The sequence below is a fragment of the Kryptolebias marmoratus genome, linkage group LG15 (genome assembly GCF_001649575.2).
Source record: "Kryptolebias marmoratus isolate JLee-2015 linkage group LG15, ASM164957v2, whole genome shotgun sequence".
NCBI lineage: Eukaryota > Metazoa > Chordata > Actinopteri > Cyprinodontiformes > Rivulidae > Kryptolebias > Kryptolebias marmoratus.
The window spans coordinates 4,528,015-4,549,345 of NC_051444.1; the positions used below are offsets into that span (position 1 = coordinate 4,528,015).

Consider the following 21,331-nt stretch of genomic DNA (forward strand, 5'->3'; position numbering starts at 1 on the left):
TTCTGTTGCTATAAAATATTAAGCTATGTCAGTCTTTTTAGTAAATCTCCTGTAGTAAAGGACGGATCCTCTCATGGTTTTGGTTTTAGACATAATGTCTCCTTTTTCTTTCCTTGAAAGATTCTCCAGAGACCAGTCGCCATGGCAGCACAGCGCTGCTCCCCGTCCTTACTCCACCTCTTCTCCATCAAAACCCTCGAGTTCTGATCTCAGACCTCGTTCTCGAGCTCCGCTGGCCCACAGCTACGCCACTGAGGAGCCCAAAATCCATGCTCGGGTACAATTAGATATTTTCTGTTTTCGTCTTTGACCTTCAGTGGATAGTTCAGTTTTTTTGTAAGTGAAGTTTTGTGAAGTATCTCTTAAGAGCAGTCCGTTTCTTACCTGCAGTAGACGGCAGTCTGAACAATTACAGGCTGCTCAGAAATTTGGGAGTTGGCATGCACAAAAACAGAAAACGAAACTTGCTCCGAAATGGGCCCTGCTCCGAGTAGCTGATAGTTGTTTGTCGTTTTGCAGAATAAAAATAGAAATTTAATTTAATGCTTTACGTTGTTCATCTTTAGCTAGTCTTAAACTTGTTTTCTCAGGGATTGCCAGTGGGAGCCATGCCAACCTCTGCAGGGAGCCTCTTTGAAGAAGAGACATATTTTGCATCTTTAGCTTCAGACAGAGCAGGAGTTACCACACCTTCTTTGGATCACCCTTTCACCTCCCAGACCCAAGTCAAGTCCTTCAGCAGCCAGTCTACTTCCCAGTCTCCACCTGAACAGACCCAGCCTCAAAACATCTTAACAAATAAAGTCTCTTCTGCTGTTCTGGAAAATTCAAACACATTTCTGTCCTCAAACAGCAGCCTGACTCCTGCCTCATCCATAAGTCATGAAAAACCTCCGGTCGTCGTCGATTTGAAAGCGGAACCTTTTTGTCCAGATCCAGTTCATGAAGCAGGAGGTGGTACCACTGAGCATTTGCAGGATCAGATCCCGAAAGCTCAAGAAGAACGACAGGGCTTGGATTGGGATTCAGCGGTGGGTAACAGAACCCAGCAGGCTGCAGGGAACTCCAGATACGTGTCTAGAACCGTGACGTGGTCCAGGTCAGCCAGCCTTCCCCGTGGTTTCCGTCGGTCTGAGGGTTCCTCCAGCATCTCCTCTGCAATCACAGCCAGACCCTTCGGGACCAAGCAGGCCAGGATGTCCTCCGTACCGAGACTCTACAGCGTGAGTTTTACGGTTACCACAGATACTGACCCGTTACTCAGTTCCAGACAAGCACTGACAAGAATGCTATTTATTTTAGAATAACTACCTTTCAATAATTAACGTTTTCACAACACAATTAAATTTTAATGGCAAAAGGGTCATTATGGAGCGAGGTGGATGTGGAAAGTCTGTAAAAACACCTCCGTTATTCTGGTTACTGTTCAATGGTAGTTGACAACATGTCTAATGAACGATCATTTTACTGAAATTTCTATTTGCCAAGGACACACAGATGCACTGACGCAAGAGTTTTCTGAAAAATGTTCACTTTAGAAAGCATTAGTATAAAATAAAATCATGTTTTCTCACTAAAAAAGTCTGTTTCACTTGGATGAAAGGAACAGAAGCAGCTAAACGATGTATTTTGTTAAATATCTGTAATTATTCTGACAGGGCTGAAGTCACCATGAATCCTGTTAGTCTTTACAAAATGTTGTATTGACAAAGTCTCGTATAAAAACTGGTAAATGTTGCTGCATTGGTTGAGTGTTAAACACTTGGTATAGTCTACTACATTTCTTTATTTTATGTTTTATAAACTTTTACCTGTTGAGTTTATTTTACAATGTTTTAAATGTTACTGAGTGACATTTTATTGCTCAGGTAGATGTATAATTGGCAAAGTCTTCCAAATGAGTTGAAGTTTAGGTGTGATTCTGTTATTTGAGTCTTGCTAGTGTTACCTTTTTTAATTGATTCCCTTCACGGATAAGAGATTTTCTCCAGCACTGGTTACAGGGAGGAATCACAATAAGATTAAAAACTTGACTTTCTCATTCTTGCTTCCCTGATTGACAATTTAAAAACAACTGTTTTGCATCAGTGCAGGTGTGCAAATTAAACATCAGTCTCGTTTTTGTTAATCTCCCAGGTTGATGACAATCAGGGTTTGCTGTTGAACGCTGAGAAAGAGGATTCTCTTTCTGCATCCTCCAAATCATCAATCAAAAGGCAGACCGCAGCTGCCAATCTGAGGGATCAGTACCAGGCGTCGGTCCGGCAGAAAAAAGCCAACCAAGCCAGGCAGAACGGCTCGGAACAGAGACAGGAAGTCCGCAGGTTCTCCCTTCAGTCCAGCAGCCAGATCCTACCTCAACCTTACCCAAACCTGCCGTCCTACCACAATAAAAGCCCGATTCTCTCATCTAAAGCGCCAACCGACTCCTCAAAGGTAGGTTTATTTATTACAAACACCACACGTGTCAAATCTGGACTGTAAAACTTTTAAAACGAGCAATGTTTTGATTTTATTCTGGATGATCAAACTGTCCTTGTGGGCATCATCAAATCACCTCATTTTCACTGAGATCTCTGCTCATTTCTAACAGGAAAAAATACTTAAAATAATCAGAGCTCACACTTATTGAGAGGAATTGGCTGTCTGCTTTTATATTCAGATTTAATTACTAATCCCCCGAGTAAAGTGTTCTGTAGCAGATACATCGATTTCACTTTTTGAAATAAGGATCTGAAAAGTGCAGTAAAAGAAACCGGTAATAAAAGAAACTTTTAGAAAAGGTTATTGCTTGATGTAATGAGTCTGCAGTAATTGCAGCAAAAACAATCAGCTTTTTTTTTTTTTTTTTTGCAAAATTCACAGCAGACGATATAGCAGTGTAATTAAGAAGACTGTGAAGATGAGTGTTTTTCAACTGAATTAGTTTTTATCCAGTGCTGATGCAGGGTTGTATTTATTTTTAGAATCTGCAGTGATTCTAAATAAAATGTCAATAATTTTAACAGTAATTCAGCTCCAATTTTCCAGTCCTGCTGTCAAACTTCTTCTGTTAATGTGCTCATTAACAGTGACTCAATGCTTCATATCTCCCAATCATATAAACATTACATTAAAATCTGTCTCAGGCACTTTTTCCTTTGTCATTTTTAAATTTAGCCAGCAGGTGTCGCTCTCTAAACCCCCTTTTTTAATTATTATTATTGGTATGTTTTGCCCAACAACATTTTGTGTATTCATAAATCTAAACAGATAAACTGAATGAAGCTAAAATGTATTTTCCACATCATTTCCCACAGTTGGAGGCTTGATGGCAGCTCTTTTTAATGACCCCTCGCTGTGCCCCATTTTAACTGTTGTGCTTTAACGGCACCTGAGTGGAAAATAAGGTCTACCAGCTGTTTATCTTGAGGCATCTCCCCCCCCTTTTTTTTTATTTTTACAGCCACATTTTGATGAGAGTCCACTGACTTTAACATTTGGATTTATCTGCTGCTGTAGTCACATTTAGGTTTTGGCCTCGAAGCAGACGGAGAGCCCAACAACTTGCAGGGGAATTTTACAGCAAAAATATGGCAGCAATACCTTTTCATCTTTAAAAAATATTCAAAAAAGTGTCTTTGGAATACACCCCCCCTCACTGGTATTTAGAGTAATTCCAGCCAGAGCTGCAGTTTATAGTTTTGTCTTATCTTCCTCGAGCAGTTTTTGTTCATAAAGCCTCAAAGGCAAAAGGAAAAGTCGTTTTTATTGTTCCAGTGTTCTTTCCTGCAAACGACTTCTCATAAGTCATATACTGTACATATTAGACTACAGCCTTTTAAAGCCTATAATGGGTACGTAAATTCAGACAGATTAACTTTAACGATCAAACTGCCTCTGCTGGACACCTGAAAGAAGCCAAGCATCCTGGCTTCAGGCGTCACATCTCTCCTTACAGCAGCCAAAATGAATATATCAACAGATGCAAAACTAATTATTTTTCCTGTTTTGCTTAAAATATTAACATTAAAATATAACGAGATTGACATTCAGGCTTCTTTTATGAGTGCGCTCCATCCTCCTGTGCGTGAGACGTTGAAGTCATGACTTCCAGCTCTCTGCCTCTGAAAACACGACAGGAGAAGCAAATTATTTATTTATAATTATTTATTACAGTCTTTGCAGCTGTACCTGCAGAATAAGATATTCTGCTTTATTAAAAAAAAAAAAACCTGAAACGTTTCCGAGGCACAATTTATCTGTTAGTTTAACTCCAGGATAAAGCAGCTCATATTTTTTTCTACATGTCAGCTGAGCTTTAGAGTAAAATAAGTTTTTATGAGCAAAACGACAAACGTCTGACTGAAGCGTCATCATAGCTGTACACTACATTTACTGCAGTAATTATGAAATAAAAAGGGATTTTGGGTTCATATTTAAAATCAGTTTTATTTCGAAAAAGAGGGAGAGTGCTGCTTTACTCCCCTAGGAAACAAACATGAGGAAGTTTTATTTAACAAACAAACTGTTTGTTTATTATTGATTTAATAAAGGCAGATTTTTAAGTATTGGAGGTTCTGTTGAGTTGAAACATTTTGCTGTATTTTTGTTCAAATTGGTCAGTATTTATGAATTTTTATATATCATCAGGTTAGGTTATTGAAGTTTTCATTAATTCACTGAGACATTTTTAGGTGGGAAAACCTAGTTGCATCAAAAAACATTTAAATAAATAAATGGGAGGAACATAGATTTCATAGTCCTACAATATAATGGAAGTGCACTTTATTGCTGAATGTATTTATTTTAAGCAGAAACTTACATTTAAATAAATACTGTTGTTTTCAGGGGAAGTGAATAAGAACTCAAGAAAAGGCAATTCACTTTTTAAGTGCAAAGAAAGCGACATTTCTAAAATCGATGAGTTGTGATTACAATATTGATCAAAATAATGTTTCCATAATCGAGCAGCCTTGACATCTAAAAAGATCTCCTGTGCCATCGTGACGTAAATCCATGTATGAGGTGCTGAATGAGCGACACTGACAAGAAACTGACAGATAATTCAACATGTCTGTTACTGTAGCAGGTTTCTAATTTCCACCAGGAAGCAGAGGACATTGGATCACGCGGTGTCACCTGTGTGTGTGTGTGTGTGTTTTAGGTTGATCATAGTGACATGAGAGTGAGCCTGACTCTTAAACCCAACAGTGTACCAGACTTCGGTTTTCAAACTTACTGGGACTCCACAGGCTTGAAAGTAAAATCCATCCAACCTGGTAAGATTATTATTTTTTATTAATTCACTAAAACAATACATCACAGTTGAAGGGAAATGAGATTAGAATTTTTCAGAAATGGTGAGAAAATTGTGACAGAGGTGGCAGTTTGGGCTTTAATTTGCTCCTACAGTTTCTCAGCAGGAACTTGAAGGTGAAGTCAGAGTACAGAGGCATGGGAAATGTTTGTGGACCAGTTTGAGACAAAATGACTTTGTTTCTGAAAGAGGTGGATTGTGTTTTTGAAAAGAGGCTAATGGGGGGGAAAAAAACCCACAACAATCTGATTTACCATAGCTGGTTAGAAGTATTATCTAAGGTTCAAATGACTTTTTGTGAGCACTATTCAGCCTTTCTGTGAAACAGAAACCAACAAAATGTTGCCAGTGACCTAAAACTCACCCATAAATAATTTAGATGCTTCAGAGGTGTCGCTTACTTGCTGCTTTGTAGTTTGCCTTACTGGCCTACTTCTCAGCCGAGAGCAAAGAATTAATGTAGTTTTTTTTGATGATAAACATTCCTGAAGCTGCTCTCGTCTCGTCCCTTCTCTCATGTTTCCTGACGGTCCGTCCCACAGCTAGTCCAGCAGAGCATTGCCAGCTGTGTGTGGACGATGAGATCGTGGCAGTCGATGGCGTTCCAGTGGCACACATGACCCCCAACCAGTGGAAGGATAAAATGGCATCTTCCCTGCAAACTGGCAGCCTGACCATGGACATTCGACGTTATGGTATCAAGGGTAAAAAAATGTCTATCTTGTCTTTATCGTCTTCTGAAATTTAATTTGTTTTCCTCAAACATCTTCACAGTGAGGACTAGTCTTAGTGTTACTTGTGTGTTATTAGATTGGAGCAACAGTAAGGAAAGTCTTCCCAACCAGCCTGGACAGAGCAGGATGACCCTCAATTTGACGTCTGCAGCGCCCGTTCTGATAGGCTACCCTGATCATCATGCCAACGGTGTGGCTCCTGCAGACACAAAAACATCTAAATCCAGCTGGGAGAAAGAACATGTGAGTGGTTTTGTTTTAATTAAATCAATGCAACATGACTACTCCGAGTTAATTATTTTGAAATATTTGTTTTTGACGTATGCAGGGAGCACAAGATAAAAGCAAGGATGGGGTCCTTCCTGAGAGCTTCAGTACAACCAGGAGTAAAGGTAAAATTAATAAAATCCGCTACGTAAGAACTGAGCAAACTCCTCCTTTTAACCAGTATTTTCTCGTGTTTTGTCATTTGTCGTAATTTTTTTTATGTAGAATCTAATAGTGTTACTATGCAAAATCAGAAAAGGAGAGAAGAATTTTTCAATGAGAAAGGTAAAATACCAGAACTACTGGTGGCTCCTCGTCTGTTTGCTTTGTTGGCAGGAGCTTGGCTTGGCTTCACAAAGCTGCTTCTGTTGGGAGACTAGATGGTGGGAAAAAAAAATCTATGAAAAATTTTGAGAAAACGCGTGAATTTTTCATTGCAATCTCACTGAACTTTAATCCTGAATCCTGTGACCAGCCAGCAGAGCAGCCAGCTTCTGAAAGTTGCAACCTTATTTTGTGCACGACCTGCAAAACTGTATTCTTGCCCCCACATCCACATTTATGATTTAATCTGCTGGAGTAGATTTCAGATATGAAGGGTTTTTTTCAATAATTGTTTAGTTTTTAGACCGGGACATCACTCTGGGTGGGAAGAAAGAGCTTCTGGATGACTACAGTAGTATCCTAGCCGTTCCTCGCATATTTAAAACTCAAGCAACAGAACCGCACCTCTGCAACCTGCGACTGAAAGTTGAGAAACAGTCGGAGACTCCTCTTTTTGAATGCCGTTCATGAACTACTCTCAGCCCAGTGAGATATCATCTTTAACTTAGATCGCCTTTAGAGTACAGTGATGGCTGCTGTGATTACAAATCCCTGCAGGTCTGCCACTTTTAAAGCTGTTTTTAAATAAAGCATTTAAAAAACAATGGAGGAGGCAGAAGATCCAACATGCTGATATTTTATGCAAATTAAAGCAAAAAAACAGCGCTTGCCTTTGTGCACTTTAAATGATCTCCCTGAACAATTACAGGTCTGACAGCACTGATTACAATTAATAGGAAGCCACTGATCTAAAAGCTTGTGTGCAATAGTTGCCTCTTTTACTGTCACATCCTATGTTCTGTGGTTTGCAAATGTTCAAGGCAAACATGATTTATTTATGATGGGTTTTTGTGGCTGTCTTCTGTGGTTGTTTACGGATCTAACGTCTGTCCTACAATGGCTTCTCTCAGCAGGCTCTGCAGGAATCAGCTCCTGGGTTTATTTGTGTGGTAAATGTTTGCTCGGCGTGTTTTTTGTTTGCTTCGAGCAGCTTGCTGGATATTAAAGTCTGCAAAAGTCCTTGGTTTGTTGAGCATCAGCAAATGAACAAAGGAGATTGGCATTTGTCAAAACACCGCATGGATACTTTTCTTTGTGTGTGCTGTTGCTCTTTGCTGAAGACTTTCTTTTTCAGCATCTTCATTGTGGCACCTCTGAGCTGGGCGATACGTTAACCAGCGTGCTGATTCACATTCAGCCTGACTCATAAGTTTCTGATCCTCAGTCACAAGAATAAGTGAATTCAGGTATAAATCAACAAAGGGCAAAATTCATTTTATGCAGCATGGTTGTATTTTGGCCTCCTGTGATTGCACATTAAATTTAAGCCCGATGGAGTTATAGCTGTTTCCAAACCTTGAAAATAACATTAGGCAGAATCTTGTGCAGTATTGTGATCTCTTATGAATGACTCTCAGCTACTACCACACCACATTTTAGCTCGGTGTCTGTAAAATAGTCATTTCTGTGCATGCTAAGGTTGATCTCCTGTGGTGGCCATCTTGAATTGGGTTAACTCCAAAAGGTAATCGGTTGTAGACGGACAGAGAACTACTTTCTGAGAGTTTCATTGATTCATGAGACATTTTGCTAACAAACAACAGCAACAGTTATTGCCAAGATGTGACACAATGTGATGTTCTCAAAGTATGTGTTGGGGACAACCCTCAGCTACTACCACACCATCTTAGCTCAGTACCTGTAAAGTTGGCTGGGTTACAGCTATTTTTTTTTTGCCATTTCAAAGGTTAGTTAGTTGTGCTGACAATCTTAAATTGGATTACTCCAACAGTGAATCAGCTGTAGATGTCGACCTAATTTATTTTCTTTAAGTTTCATTAAATCCATTCAGACAAATGAACCCAGACATCAGCAGTGGGCGATAACCACCTACAAGTCTGCTCTGACTGCTGCTCCAACTGTTGTTTGTGCCACAAAGTAAGATGCTGCAAAAACGAGGTGACGGTGTTCATGAAGTGTTTTGCTTTTTCAGTTTGATGTCTTATTGTTCTGTGTCCCTGGTCTTTGTGTGGAGCTTGTTTGATCAAATGATGTTTCTCATCTTTAAAAAGTATTTATTTCTGCTGACTGATGATGTTTCCTCACAGGAGGCTCAGAATCTGCCATATCAGATGTAAGTTGTCACATTCTCGAATCAGTGCATGGATTTATGCTCAGGCCCCCACTTATCTGTGAGTTTGTGTTTGTGTGAACCTTTTTGTGCGTTTGCCAGCTCCAGGTGCCCTCCCTGAGCCCATCCACCTTCAGCTGGTCGTGGGACCGCGAGGAGGATCGCAGGCGCCAGGAGAAGTGGCAGGAAGAACAGGAGCGCCTCCTACAGGCGAGTACCTTCTCACAGACGCCGGATAACACGGTGATCAACATGTTTGTGGATAGATGCAGAGAACTTGTTGTGTTTGTCTTTTAGGAGCAGTACCAGAGGGATCAGGAGAGGCTGGAGGCGGAGTGGCGACAGGCACAACAGGATGCAGTGGAAGGCAGGAAGCTGCAGGTAATTTAAAGCTGTTTTTTAATTTAATCTGTGCTTGAAGAATTCAGATTTGTTTTACATGGCGTATTTTATAACTCAAAGATGTGCATATTTACATATTCAGGATAACCTGTTGGACTTGATCATGGTTTACTCAAGCATTTTCAAAATATACAGTTGATTACTTTGAAATGTTTCTTCATTTCTGCATAAATATAAACTAAAAAGATCACACTGGATCAAAAGTGTAGATGAAGTAAACATTTGAATTAAGTTGTAACCTGAAAAAAGTAATCTAATATTACAAATCTAATTGATGGTTGTATGCATTTGCTTTCAGAACAGTATCTTGTGTAATTTCTGAACTACTTATGGGTTATAATGTGAAGATTTTAAAGTCTATCAGTGAAATTATTTTTTATTGTACAGGATGGATGTAAAAAAGCTTCAGCCTTCTTTCTTGTTTTATATTGACAGTGTAATTTCAACTAAATGTTTTCATTTACTCAATCAGTCGAAAGGACAATTTAAACTCAGGAATGTTGGTGGATTTCCTCAACATAAACGACTTCCCTCCCGTCCTTTCAGAATAATTATGTTAACATAGTGAGGAATTTAATTCGACAGGTCAGCATGGTCTCAGGTTTGTTCCTTGGAGCAGCAGAGGATGTTTCTGTTCAGATTTCTGTGTGACCCTGATTTAGTTGAAATCAAAACCACAGAAATCATCTTTAGAATTTGTCCATAACAGTTCTTTCATCTTTTATTGTAAGCTTCCTGTGCCCAAGTGGAACACAACAGCCAAACCATTATACTGCCACCACCGTGGGTCACTATTGGAAATTATTTATTCATCCCCACTTTGTTTCTAACCATCCTTCTTGAGGGCAACTTGACTAATGAATTCCCGCCCTTTGTGCACAGCCCGTGCAGCTGCAAATCAGTGAAATTCAAACAGTTTTCATGTTGTTTAGGAGCCAAAACTTTGACGTTCCTTAAATGGGTCTGCTGCTACAAATATACACTTAAGACTTTGATAAATGTTTTTTTTCTTTCATTAAAACAAGATGTCCACTCAGATCTGTCATTAAATTGATTGTCAACACTCCAGTTTATTTTAAACTTAGATTCTGTTAAAAGTCTGAGTGATAATGGTTCAATCTTGAGAATTAGTTATCTGGAAAGGATGTAAGATTTTGCTGAATTTCACTAAAATAACAAAATGAATAAATGGTTTTGTCTTAGAAATTGGTTTAGTTTTCCAGATTGTTGAGGGGATGGTTTATTTTCTGTATAAACAACATTTTTTATGTATTCAAAGGAGAATGCATGTGAGGTAAGCAGTGGTCCTGAGAGGTTCTGCAGCTCTCTGTTTTATAATAATGGACTGACGAAGAAAACCCAAGAAGACAAGCAGAGACCTGATGGAGAAAATCTGAAAGAAGTGGGGATAAGACATCAGAATGATGCCCCCGGAGCACAGAATGACAAGATGTCTGAAAAGAATTGGTAAGTGCAGCTTTTCCTCGTGTCCTGATGTCATACAGACGGTGCATGGTTTGAAAGTGTTCTCAGTTGAAATCGTTGCTGATGTGGTGCTTCTGCTTTGGGCTGGGCCTTCTTGCTGCTAACGCTGAACATCAGGGCCGAGGGCTCCTCTGGTTTCGCTCGGCTGTCCCCTGCACACAGGTCAGAACGAGCTGGGCTTCATTTCTAATCATTTTCTGTGCTTTGATTTAATTCTGCTGCTTACAGATTTAATAGGTTTAAGATGTTCACAAAGCCCGGTGTAACATCCACCGGATTAACAGGAGGTGGATTTTATTATCAGGTTTCAGTTTTAGACTGTAAAAATAACATAAGCATGAATTAAGTATACTTAACAGTTTACTCTGATTTGGATTCACAAAAGTAATTTCCTGTCTGTCTCTAACAGGGCACTGTCCTCATCTACCCCAGCTTTATCTGGACCCTACAAGCAAAGCAGAGGTTAGGTTACCCTCCTGTCATAATATTTTTTTCTCTTTTCTGAGAATGCACTGCGTTAACTATAATATTTATATTTTTTTGGTTCAGGCGATCCGAGGAGAGGACTAGGGCGATCCGTGACTAAAGCTGAACGAGAGAGGCAGCAGATTTTGGAGGAGATGAAAAAAAGGACTCAGCTCCTGACCGACAACAGCTGGATACGTCAGCGCAGCAACAGTTTCCACAAGGAGCCCGTTGATGTCGGTGCTTCCATCAAGAGGTGGGCTTAGTATTTGTCCCACACTTAGGCTGGGTTTGAACTTTGACATATTACATCATGACTGTTATTGGTCTGCAGATACGAGTCCCTGGATAACCTGGACACATTGTCCTCCAACATGGCTGCAGCTTTTTCTTACCCTCGCCCTCATTCGGCTGCCGGAGGTTACGTTGTCCCAAGCAGAAACGCTGCTTCCCGCTATAGCACTGGATCGATGTCATTGCAGAGAAATGCATACACAGATTCCTCTCACTATGCCAGGTACACGACTCGGGTGTATTTAGTTCTCCTCTCTGTTTTCTACATCATTTTTAAACGTTCTGGCCTCACTGTGTTAACGTTTGCTGCCCCAGGATGGTCAGTGGCACGAGGACTTGCTGTATGTGTGAGCGTGTCCTGGGTAGTGGGGCAGCAATGGTCATAGAGGCCCTTAGTCTCTACTTCCACCTGACCTGTTTCCAGGTGAGAGGGTGAGGTGTGGTCACTATGCTCACATTTCCTGTGACCATAGTCAATCTGGCTCCATCAGCTTTTTATTGTTGGTGCTTCATTTGGGGAAACTTCACTCTTACCTTTTTAGTGAGGTCAATGGGAGCCTTGCATTTGTTCTGAATAATGCTTTTGTTTGCTTTCATGAGGATTTCTGACCTTTCTAAAGCTAGTATCTCACTTGGCTGCAATTGTCGGAGATGCAGTTGGCGATTCAGTTTGTCTGGTTTGCACAGATCCCAGGAGTTGGAGAACGTTAACTAAATGTAATGTTAGTGTGATAACACCAGTGTCATGGAGCTGAAGGGAAGCTCTACGCTGCAGCTAAGCAATTCCACAAATATTTTAATGCACATTTTATTTTGCAAGTGCAAACAACAAAGTGCAAATTTTCCAAATAGCTGCAAACAAATGGGTGGCAATTCACCAAAAAAAAAAGAAACACAGCTGTTGCTCTAGAATTACAGAAATGAAATGGAAATGTGTTCAAGACACATTCCAGATACCTGCAGCATCTCTGCGACCATTAAAGGACCATGTTTGGCTTGCAGTTTTGTTGGAACGTGCTCAACATCCTTGCGACACAGATGCCCTGCGCCTCACACAGAGTTTGAGAACACTTTGGAAAGTTTCTTGTGAATGCTGTTCACAATTTGCCTCAGCAAAGTTGTTGTGGCTTAAGCTTCAGTCTTAGCTAATCAGTCTGGTTTTCGGTCTGTGAAGCTTCTGGACTTGTGGCAATGCTTACAGATGTGTTTCGGTGTTTGAATTTCTGCTTTATTGGCTCAGTGGGCGAATGTGGACCTCTGTTATGCTTCGCTTTTAGATACTAATTGCAAAAGCCTCTCTGATGGGGGATAAATCTGCCACAGGTTCATTAGCATGTAGGCATAAAAGTCACTACTCTTTGTTCCAGATGAGTTCCACGCAGGCAAACATGCATGTATTAATTATTGTGAAATGGTTTCATGTGGGTAATGGAGCTTCTTCTGAATTTTGTGCTTGGGTGGTGGACAGTCCGCTGGACTGATTTTGACACTAAAAGCCTGTAAAAGTCAGCTAGACTTTTTTTTTTTTTTTTTAAATTGACTCTCATCATTTTCTCACTTTTCCATCTTCCTCTCAGTGTGTGGGCTGCTGCAGACATCTCGGAGGAACAGAGACTGGAGTCCAGGTCCGTGTCAGAAACAGGAAGCCCTATTGTGAGCGCTGTTATTTCCAACTCAAGTGTAAGTATCCGTCTTTGTGAAGCACTGATCCTGACAGATTCTTTGGAAATGGTGTACTTCACAATTTTCGGACCACATCCTTTTGTTTTTTATATCTTTTATCCCCCTCCCAAGTAGTGCAGATGCTATTTTTTGCATAGTTAGTGTGCAAAACAGCTGGATTTTTAAATTTGTTGGTTTGCAGTTTTATCTTAAAAATAAAATCTAATAAATTCTTCTCTTCATTTTAGCCACTGGTACCATGTGACCAACATGATGTACTCCAGATTGAAGAGTAAACAGAACGACTGATTGTCACTATTGAGGAAAAGTGTGGAAAACTGTACCAATTCAGCCAAACTGTGACTTGTTTCCCTTTTCTTGGTTCAGATTTGATATGTGATACAAAATCTATACAACTTGATGACACAAGCAAAGTAAATCTTAAAAGTTGATTTTATCAGGTACATGGTGTTTAGCTTCTCTTTTTTTTTCTTGATAATTTAGGTTATGTTTATTTAATATGTGGAATGCAGACAAGTTAAGTTTGTTCATGGCCTCTTTTTGAAGGTACTGTTGCTATTTATCACATCTGTGTCCTATCTTCAGTCTTTACTCAGTCGTGCATTAAATATATCAGACATATCTTGAGAGGGTCTTATTATAATCCAGACATTTTAACATGCACTAAGGCACTTTCTGTTCCCTTGTAAAGTCACAAAGTGCACATTAGGATGAGTCAATGATATATAGAATGCATTTTCTTTTCCTCATATGAAAAGCAACTTTATTTTTTTTCTTTTTTGTAAATAAAGTGCACTAAACTAAATCCAATAAAATTGATCATTTATTCATTTGTGCACCACTTGGTGGCATCCTTGGCCTCATTGTGAAACTGCCTCATGCTGCTGGTGGAAATGCCTTTTTTTAATATATGCAAATTATTTCAGGTCACTGTTTGACTAATGGATGATCTTCAGATGTTTGTATTGTTAAAAAAAAAAAATTTATTTTAATGAACCGTTTTTGTAGTATGTATTAATGACTTTATGTGAGTGCAGTGAACTCTTAACACTCATCACCAAACCAAGTGAAAAACCAGCTGAATAGTCTGGATCAAAAGAAGGAAGTGTGTAATTACAGAGATGCCAACAGAACTGCCTGCTCTGGTTGAGCCAAGAGGTTACACAATTTAGTCGGTCTTCCAGTTTGTTGTGTAATGCAACAACGCTGTGGTTGTGTAATGCATCAACATTTCTCAGCACTATAACGGGATTGGTTTCTGCTCGTTTCGTTCGTTGTAACATGTGAGGAGCTTCACCTGGAATTGGTGTTGAGGCACGACGCTGCAGGTGGCTCAGGAAAACATTCTGAACTGATCAGCTTGAAAATGTTTTTTTTGTATAACGGGATTCTAAAATGTTGTTTTTTACCTGCTAGTTATAGAGCGACTCATTGTCAGGGCAGAGGTCTGAACATTCAGGTTCAAAGTGCTAGTTTAATTTTGTTAACTTAAATTTTTTTTATTTCTGTTCCATTTTTAGTAGTTGAGGAAAATCATAATTGCTTCCAGCAAACAGCATTTTTAAGCATAAAGAAGCCTATGATGAGCTAATGACTAGTCTGCTTGGAGCCAAGACCAAAAAAAGGTGCTGCCAGCTTTAAACAACTGCAATCTTGAACATTTTCATGCAAATACTATTTATTTTTTTAAACCTTTACATCAGTCTGTCTTGGATTGGTCATTCCAGCAGAAATTATGTAATAATTGCCTCCGGCTGCACAGGAAGTGCTACAACTCACTGCTGCAAATAACCATATAGTTCTATGTAAATAACTGTGTAATGTGATATTGAGGGCCATGTAAAGGTGTTAAAAAAATAAAGACAGACATGGCGTTTTTAAGATTAGTTGTTTTAAGACTGCATCAATCCACTTTTTTTTATAAAACTGCAAACATCTTTAAAATCCAAGATCAACAGATTATTAAGAAGAACCGCTTTCACTTTTTAATCACATGAATTCTGAAATTTTCTCCTAATATGCAAATAAGAAATTGTCTTGTGAACTTTGCACAGAATCAAATTTATAGACAGATTTCAGTAACAAATGTCAGGGGTTGTTGTTGTTGTTGTTTAGTTTGAAAGAAACGAGTACTGAAAGCTGAACAGCGGTTCTGTCAGAAGCCTCAGTTCACTTTTTACCTCAAATACAGTGGAATACATTCTGTTAACTATTAATTGCAAATGTCAATTTACTGATAAGCAAGAGGTAAAACTTGTGAAGCCTGTTTGGTCATTTGATGAGGGATTTCTTTTTTCCTACAACAAAAATCAGATTAACTGCTTTCAGGTAGAGAGGAGTTTCTATCAGAAGATTTGTGTTTATGCTGAGTGAAGTTGGATCATGTGAGCTGCTGGAAGAGTGTTGTTTTTTATTATTATTATTAATTCTTGGTATGGAAGAATAATTTTTTCCAACTTACCGGGTAGGTCTGACAGTACCTAAATAAAACCGTTACCTATATGTAGCTAAATTCTACATTTTTTTCTTTCAGGTGAAAAAAAAAAAAAAATGTTTTACATAGCACACGAAAAAAACCCTTTTGCAGGAAGCTAAGAGAAAGTATTTTGGTTAAGTGACTTACTTACAGGAAGTTGCTGAAAGGTCAAAGCTACAAACGGGAAGAGAGTCAGTAGAGAAGTACTGTTTCGCATCGACAGCCAACAATCTGTCTGTGGTTGGAGTTCTGTGGCTTAGAGGGCAAACTACAAAAATGTGGAAATGGGGGAAAAAAAACCCAAACTGGTTCAAATTTACGGGTGATGTTTGAGTCATGGTATTAAATTGCTTCGATGCATCTACATTGTGTTAAACTCAGAAGTCAAAGCTCTCCAAGGCAGCATTTTGCCCAAATGAGGAAGTTATTAAATTCAAATTCTACATGTGATGCAAATCTAAAGGAACTTTCCAACTTTTTTTTTTTTTTTACTCTTGACGGTTTTGTTTTACCACAGTCCAATGAGGGGAGAAAATGCAGCAACATTTCAGTTTATAGTTAGAAAGATATAATTTGGGTCACAGCAGCAGCTGATTGGTGGATAGACACACAGAGAGTCAAACATTGGTCATTCGGTGCGGTCTGCCTACTGGATGGAAATGTTTTTGCTGTTGACTGTGACCTGGTCTTTTGCGACAGAGAGTTCACGTCCCCAAAGGCGCAGGCAGAAGCATTTTTCAGTCTGACATCCTCCATCTGTTTAGGATGACACCGGTGACTCTGGCTCAACCCATTTAAATACCACAAGCACCGTTTGCTGGAAACGGCAGCGGGTCAAACCGAACAAGCAGACGTTTGTTCAAATTTACAGAAACTGATTGATCGTGTGGACAAAGTTTCTAGAGCAGCAAACATCAAACATTCCTTTCAGTGTAATGGATCATCCATCTTCCTCAGATTTTCTTTTTAAATCTTGAGATTTTCCAATAACTAATCAAGTTTCCATTTGTCCTTTTTAGCTTATGTGAACAGAATTCGGTGAATAGCCTGAAACCATAACCAGTACACGGATATATTGAGGACAAACACGCTGACAGCAGTTCGGTTGTTCAGCTTTTGAAGAAGAAATTGAGCAGAAGTATGTCTTAAATCTTTTAGTGAGAGGTCTGGTTTAAGCGTAACTGCAGTTCGGGGGGAAAATCCCGACCCTGCCCTTCCCCGAAGAATCAAAGGAATTTTTAAGGCCTATTACTTTCTTTAGGTTTTAGGGAAAGTCTTTTATTTTCCACATGAGAGGAGCCCAGAAATGCCCCCAAGCAGTTTATTAGACAACAGGAAACGATTCATCTCTTTAAAGTCCTCCCTCAGTTTGTGTGAGAGGCTCTTTGTCCTCTTTATTAATGATTAAAAGTTTCCTGATAAGCCGCTCTGTTGTCGCACATTCATGTGTTCATGTTATCATGATTGCAAATATATTCAAGGAGAACAAATACTTCTGCATTTCTGTGACATTATACAACAAATGAATCTTTAATGGCAGTTTCCCACCAGTTTTTAAACCACGTATTTAAAAAATAAAGGATACTGAATTTAAAACGCAGCCAAGCTGACATTTTGCTGCGTTACGAAATCCTCACAGGAAAGCGTGATGACATGAGTAAATGGGTTTTAGGCCACAAGTGTGGCACAAACCCCTTTTGTCATTCTTCTTTTGATTAATAAGCTGACTCCAGGAAGACAAACTGAGCGGCTCTGAGCCTTACAGTTTTCTGAGGGTCCTGTGGGAGAGACATTACCCAGAGCCCAAACAGACGACTGTAGATGTTCAGCGTGTGGGACAGGAATGTGTTTACCATTCCTCACTGGAGCTCTAATCATAATTAAATGTGAAGTTTCCTTTTGCATTTTATGGTTTATACAGCAGATTAGTTTGAAAAATGTCTTTGATGCGACTCTGTTTAAGGAGGTATGGGGTATTCTAACATGCCTGCAGTTTGGGAGGAAATTTGATCTATGCCTCAGTCTTTATTTTGCATGTTGGTTTGCAAGCATTTAATGTTTCCCCCTAAAATGAAATTCCATCTAGTGGTTTATGGTTAGTCATTAGTTAAACTGATGGGCATAAAGCAGACCTGTTTACATAAAATAACTTTAATAGTCTTTGGCAGAATTATTGGTGACCCGAATTATTATTTTTTCTAAATAAATTGTCCAAAAGCACATAGTTACATAAAATACAAACAGTTTTAAAGACTCAGTTACTGAGACTCAAATGTTTAGTTAAACAACTTTGGGCAATAAGATGTTCTAAAGGTCCTTTTGTAAACGTCTGCTGCACTTTTTCCCTTTTAAAAATTAAAAAAATCACCCCCTGCCATAAAGAAAAAGGTGGGTGATAATGTTGTTGCCTGTGTGGGTGTTTGTCTGCCTGTTAGCAAAATACCAAATGAACCCCTGGACAGATTTTAAAGAAATATTCAGACAACATCTACAGGTGAATAACCCAGTTTTACTGACATTGAGCGAAAATTGATGTAGTTCTCGAAAAAATACTTAAAGACTTAGGTATTTGTTGGAGTCATCACTCTGTCAGCAAAGTACTTTATTAACCATTTTAATTAAATTCTCAGAAAGTCATCAATGATTGTATATAAATAACCAAAAAACTTTTTTTTGCCACTACAGCCAATCGACCTTTGTAAAAAAGGCTGTAACTTTGTTCATTCTGCAGATATTGAGCTACAGTTTAATGTGGTAGTAGCTGAGAGTCATCCCCAACACAGACACTGAGCTCCAACAGATTATGTGAGATCTTGCAATGTAGTAGCTTTCTCAATATAAGATGATTTTAGCTAAAATTTCTGATGTGAAAGACGTGGGTGATATGCATTCCTTTAAGCAATTCTAGGCATTTAATTTCAGCTTGATATATTCTGTTCTCACTGCAAGAGCTGGAAAATAGCCTGCTTTTAATTTGTACTAATAATAGGATATTGCATTGAGATACATTTTGTTACTTGTGGACAAACTGTTCCTCTGCAGTCTTTTGGCAGTATAATATATATTAAAGGTTTTGTTCTGTTTTGCAAGACGGCCTTTTTTTAGGCTTTTTTAAAAAAATATGCTCCTCCAAACAGCTTCCCATTTTGGCTTTTTCATTCAAGGAGTCCTGCTTGCTTCAGAGTGCTTGATTATTATTTTTTCCTCGGTTGAATAGTCGAGTCTTTATGCATTTTTTTAAACATTTTGTTTTCTGATCATGTGACTTTGAGCTGTTTTCTTATAGTTAAACAGGATTAGTTCACATAAGACTGCACTGTTCAAGAGAAATCTTTGTTCAGTTGGTATAAACATGTGAAATCTCATTATTAGAAGGAGCTACGACAGGTTCACTTACTGTTCTTTAATAAAATGCATTACACAGGGTACAAAAGTTATGCAGCATCTTATAATTCATAAGAGAGAAAAAAAAAAGTTTAAATTAATGTGACCTTAATAGAAGTCCTAAAGGCCTATAATCACACTCGATGAGTATGATGGGATGGTTCATGGGTAGACTCTGAATTAGGTTTTCTTTCACGTCTTGCCCTTTCAAACAGCCTTAAGAGGAAGGGAGAGGGGAGTTGCACTTCTTGTGAAAGGAAACCCGCTGCAGCATCAGCAGGGGAGGAGGATGCTCCCGCTCTTCCTCTCTATTCCCCGCAGCTGATTGATGCTGGCAGCCTTTTACCTTTTAGTTTACCAGCACAGTGCACGGCTCGGCTTTGTCACTGGGAGCAGTGGCAATCTCCGGTCTGCTGCTGGGAGCTGAGAGCAGCTCAGCAGAGACTTGCGACATTTACGCTCTCCCTCAGCCTCAAAAAAATAAATAAATAAATAAAAAACTGCAGCAGGCCGACAAGAAGAAAAACCTTTGTGTTCAGAGATGCCGAAGTAAAGAACTTACAGGAGACGAATAAGTCGGTGGATGTTCACAGCTGCACCTGGCTTTTGTCCTTCTTTTGGCTGTTACCATGACGTTTCAAAAGCAAACAAGTTCCATGCAACTGTCGAAACACCGAAGAAACATCCAGAGGAATACTTAAACACGTCATGGCAGTTTTATGTTCATCAGCCAGCTGCTGTGTTGCTCATTTATGAATCAATTCTCAAGTGTCTTGCAAAAGCAATCAAATGACCTTTTGTTGAAGTACACAACTTTGAAATGTAGATAATTCAGCTCTGAATACAATTCACCGTAGATTATTGATCTAATTTTACCTTTACTTTATTGGCTCCCTGTAAAATTCATAATAGAGTTTTAAGTCTTAATTCTAACATGCAAATTTCTCAAAAAAATGACTTCCATCTTATATTAAAGATCTTACTGTTGCATGTTTTCCTAACTGAGCACTTTGCTCTCAGGCTGCAGGAGTCAGAGCTTTAAGTTATCAAAACTAACTTCCAGTTTCTGTCCGTCAGGCTGACACCCTGTCTACCTTTAAGACTTTCAGTTTTGATAAATCCTATAGTTAGGGTTGGCTTGGGTTTCCTGAGACAGCTGACCACATTTCCTCACTCTGCTGCTGTCTTTAGTTCCTCTGCTCTCCATGTTTGCATTTGCAGTTATTGCTGCCATAAACCTGTTACTCTTTGTTTTCCTTTCCCGTAAAATCTGCACCTGGACCGATCCTTTGTCTGTGTCTCGTTCCTGCCCTCTCAAACCCCCCAGCAGGTCCAGGCAGATCGCTGCTCTCATCCTGGGCCTGGTTCTGGTTCTGGTTCTGCTGGAGGTTTCATCAAGTTAAAAGGAAGTCATTGTTATCAGTTGCCACCAAGTGCTTGCTCAAGATGAGGGATTGCAACATTGTGAAGATTCAACACAATCTGCTGGATTCCTTAGACAAATGACTTTACTAACTGGAATTTAATAATGTTCTGTAATGTTCTGTGCAGCACGGCACAGCAGTGGTTAAAGCTGCTGCCTCACAGCAAGAAGGTTGCAGGTTTGCCTCCCAGTCTTTCTGTGTGGAGTTTGCACATGTGGGTTTACTCTGAGTACTCCTGTGTCTTCAGACAGAACAAAAACATGCACGTTAGGTGTCCCTAGATGTGAGTGAGCGTGTGGACGGTTGCTTGTCTCTGTGTGTCCCTGTGATGGACTTGAGACCTGTCCAGGGTGTCCCCCACCCCCGCCTCTCTTACAATAACCGATGGAGACGGGCACTAGCTTCCCTGTGACCCGGAGAAGAAAAAGCCGGTAAAGAAAATGGATGGATGGAATGAATTAACTGTAATTTGATTTTCATGTAGATCTGTTTGGATTTATGATATGATATTTTTTTTGTTTGTTTGTTTGTAAAATGTCCTGAGATAACTTCTGCTGTGAATTGGTGCTGTTTAAATAAACTGGATCAAATTGATGTAACATAAATTTCAAGGCATCAGTAACTTCTTTACTTGACTCCGACTTCAACTTGTGGCCTAAGAGCCTTATAATTACAGGTGTTCATATTTTTAATGCCATAAGTAAATAAATCATTGTCTCGTTATATTACGGGCAGAAATCTGATTAGATTTGGAGTTTCTGTCACTTTTGGTTTGTGTTACAAAGCTCTGATTGTAGAGTCGAGAAGCAGGGTTGTAAAAAAAAAACCAAAGCTTCTTGTGTGGAGTTGTCAGCTGAGAGTTTTAGAGATGAAAACAGGCTCCGCAGGGCAAGTGAAGTTTTGACTGGAACCCTGTTGTTGCATTCAGCCACATTCTCTTCACAAACATAAGCATGTGAAGTT

General features: G+C 39.3%; 1 protein-coding gene across 5 annotated transcripts in view; it reads left to right on the top strand.

Moving 5' to 3' along the window:
* LOC108250140 (LIM domain only protein 7) overlaps positions 1-13,914 on the top strand; it is a 28,417-nt gene extending 14,503 nt beyond the window's left edge. For 3 of the 5 annotated variants that reach the window (XM_017439881.3, XM_037979974.1, XM_017439890.3), the window contains 18 exons: positions 121-277; positions 591-1,223; positions 2,137-2,436; positions 5,147-5,261; positions 5,842-6,003; positions 6,110-6,276; positions 6,362-6,425; positions 6,526-6,585; positions 8,733-8,758; positions 8,858-8,965; positions 9,053-9,136; positions 10,437-10,624; positions 10,760-10,804; positions 11,052-11,104; positions 11,192-11,363; positions 11,442-11,624; positions 12,979-13,081; positions 13,312-13,914. In XM_017439881.3, the coding sequence (XP_017295370.1) occupies positions 121-277; positions 591-1,223; positions 2,137-2,436; positions 5,147-5,261; positions 5,842-6,003; positions 6,110-6,276; positions 6,362-6,425; positions 6,526-6,585; positions 8,733-8,758; positions 8,858-8,965; positions 9,053-9,136; positions 10,437-10,624; positions 10,760-10,804; positions 11,052-11,104; positions 11,192-11,363; positions 11,442-11,624; positions 12,979-13,081; positions 13,312-13,359 (2,668 nt within the window). In that variant the 3' untranslated portion in view covers positions 13,360-13,914. The remainder of the gene's footprint in view (positions 1-120; positions 278-590; positions 1,224-2,136; positions 2,437-5,146; positions 5,262-5,841; positions 6,004-6,109; positions 6,277-6,361; positions 6,426-6,525; positions 6,586-8,732; positions 8,759-8,857; positions 8,966-9,052; positions 9,137-10,436; positions 10,625-10,759; positions 10,805-11,051; positions 11,105-11,191; positions 11,364-11,441; positions 11,625-12,978; positions 13,082-13,311) is intronic. The other 2 variants (XM_037979972.1, XM_037979973.1) reach the window with 2 other exon arrangements.
* The last annotated feature ends 7,417 nt before the right edge of the window (positions 13,915-21,331 follow it).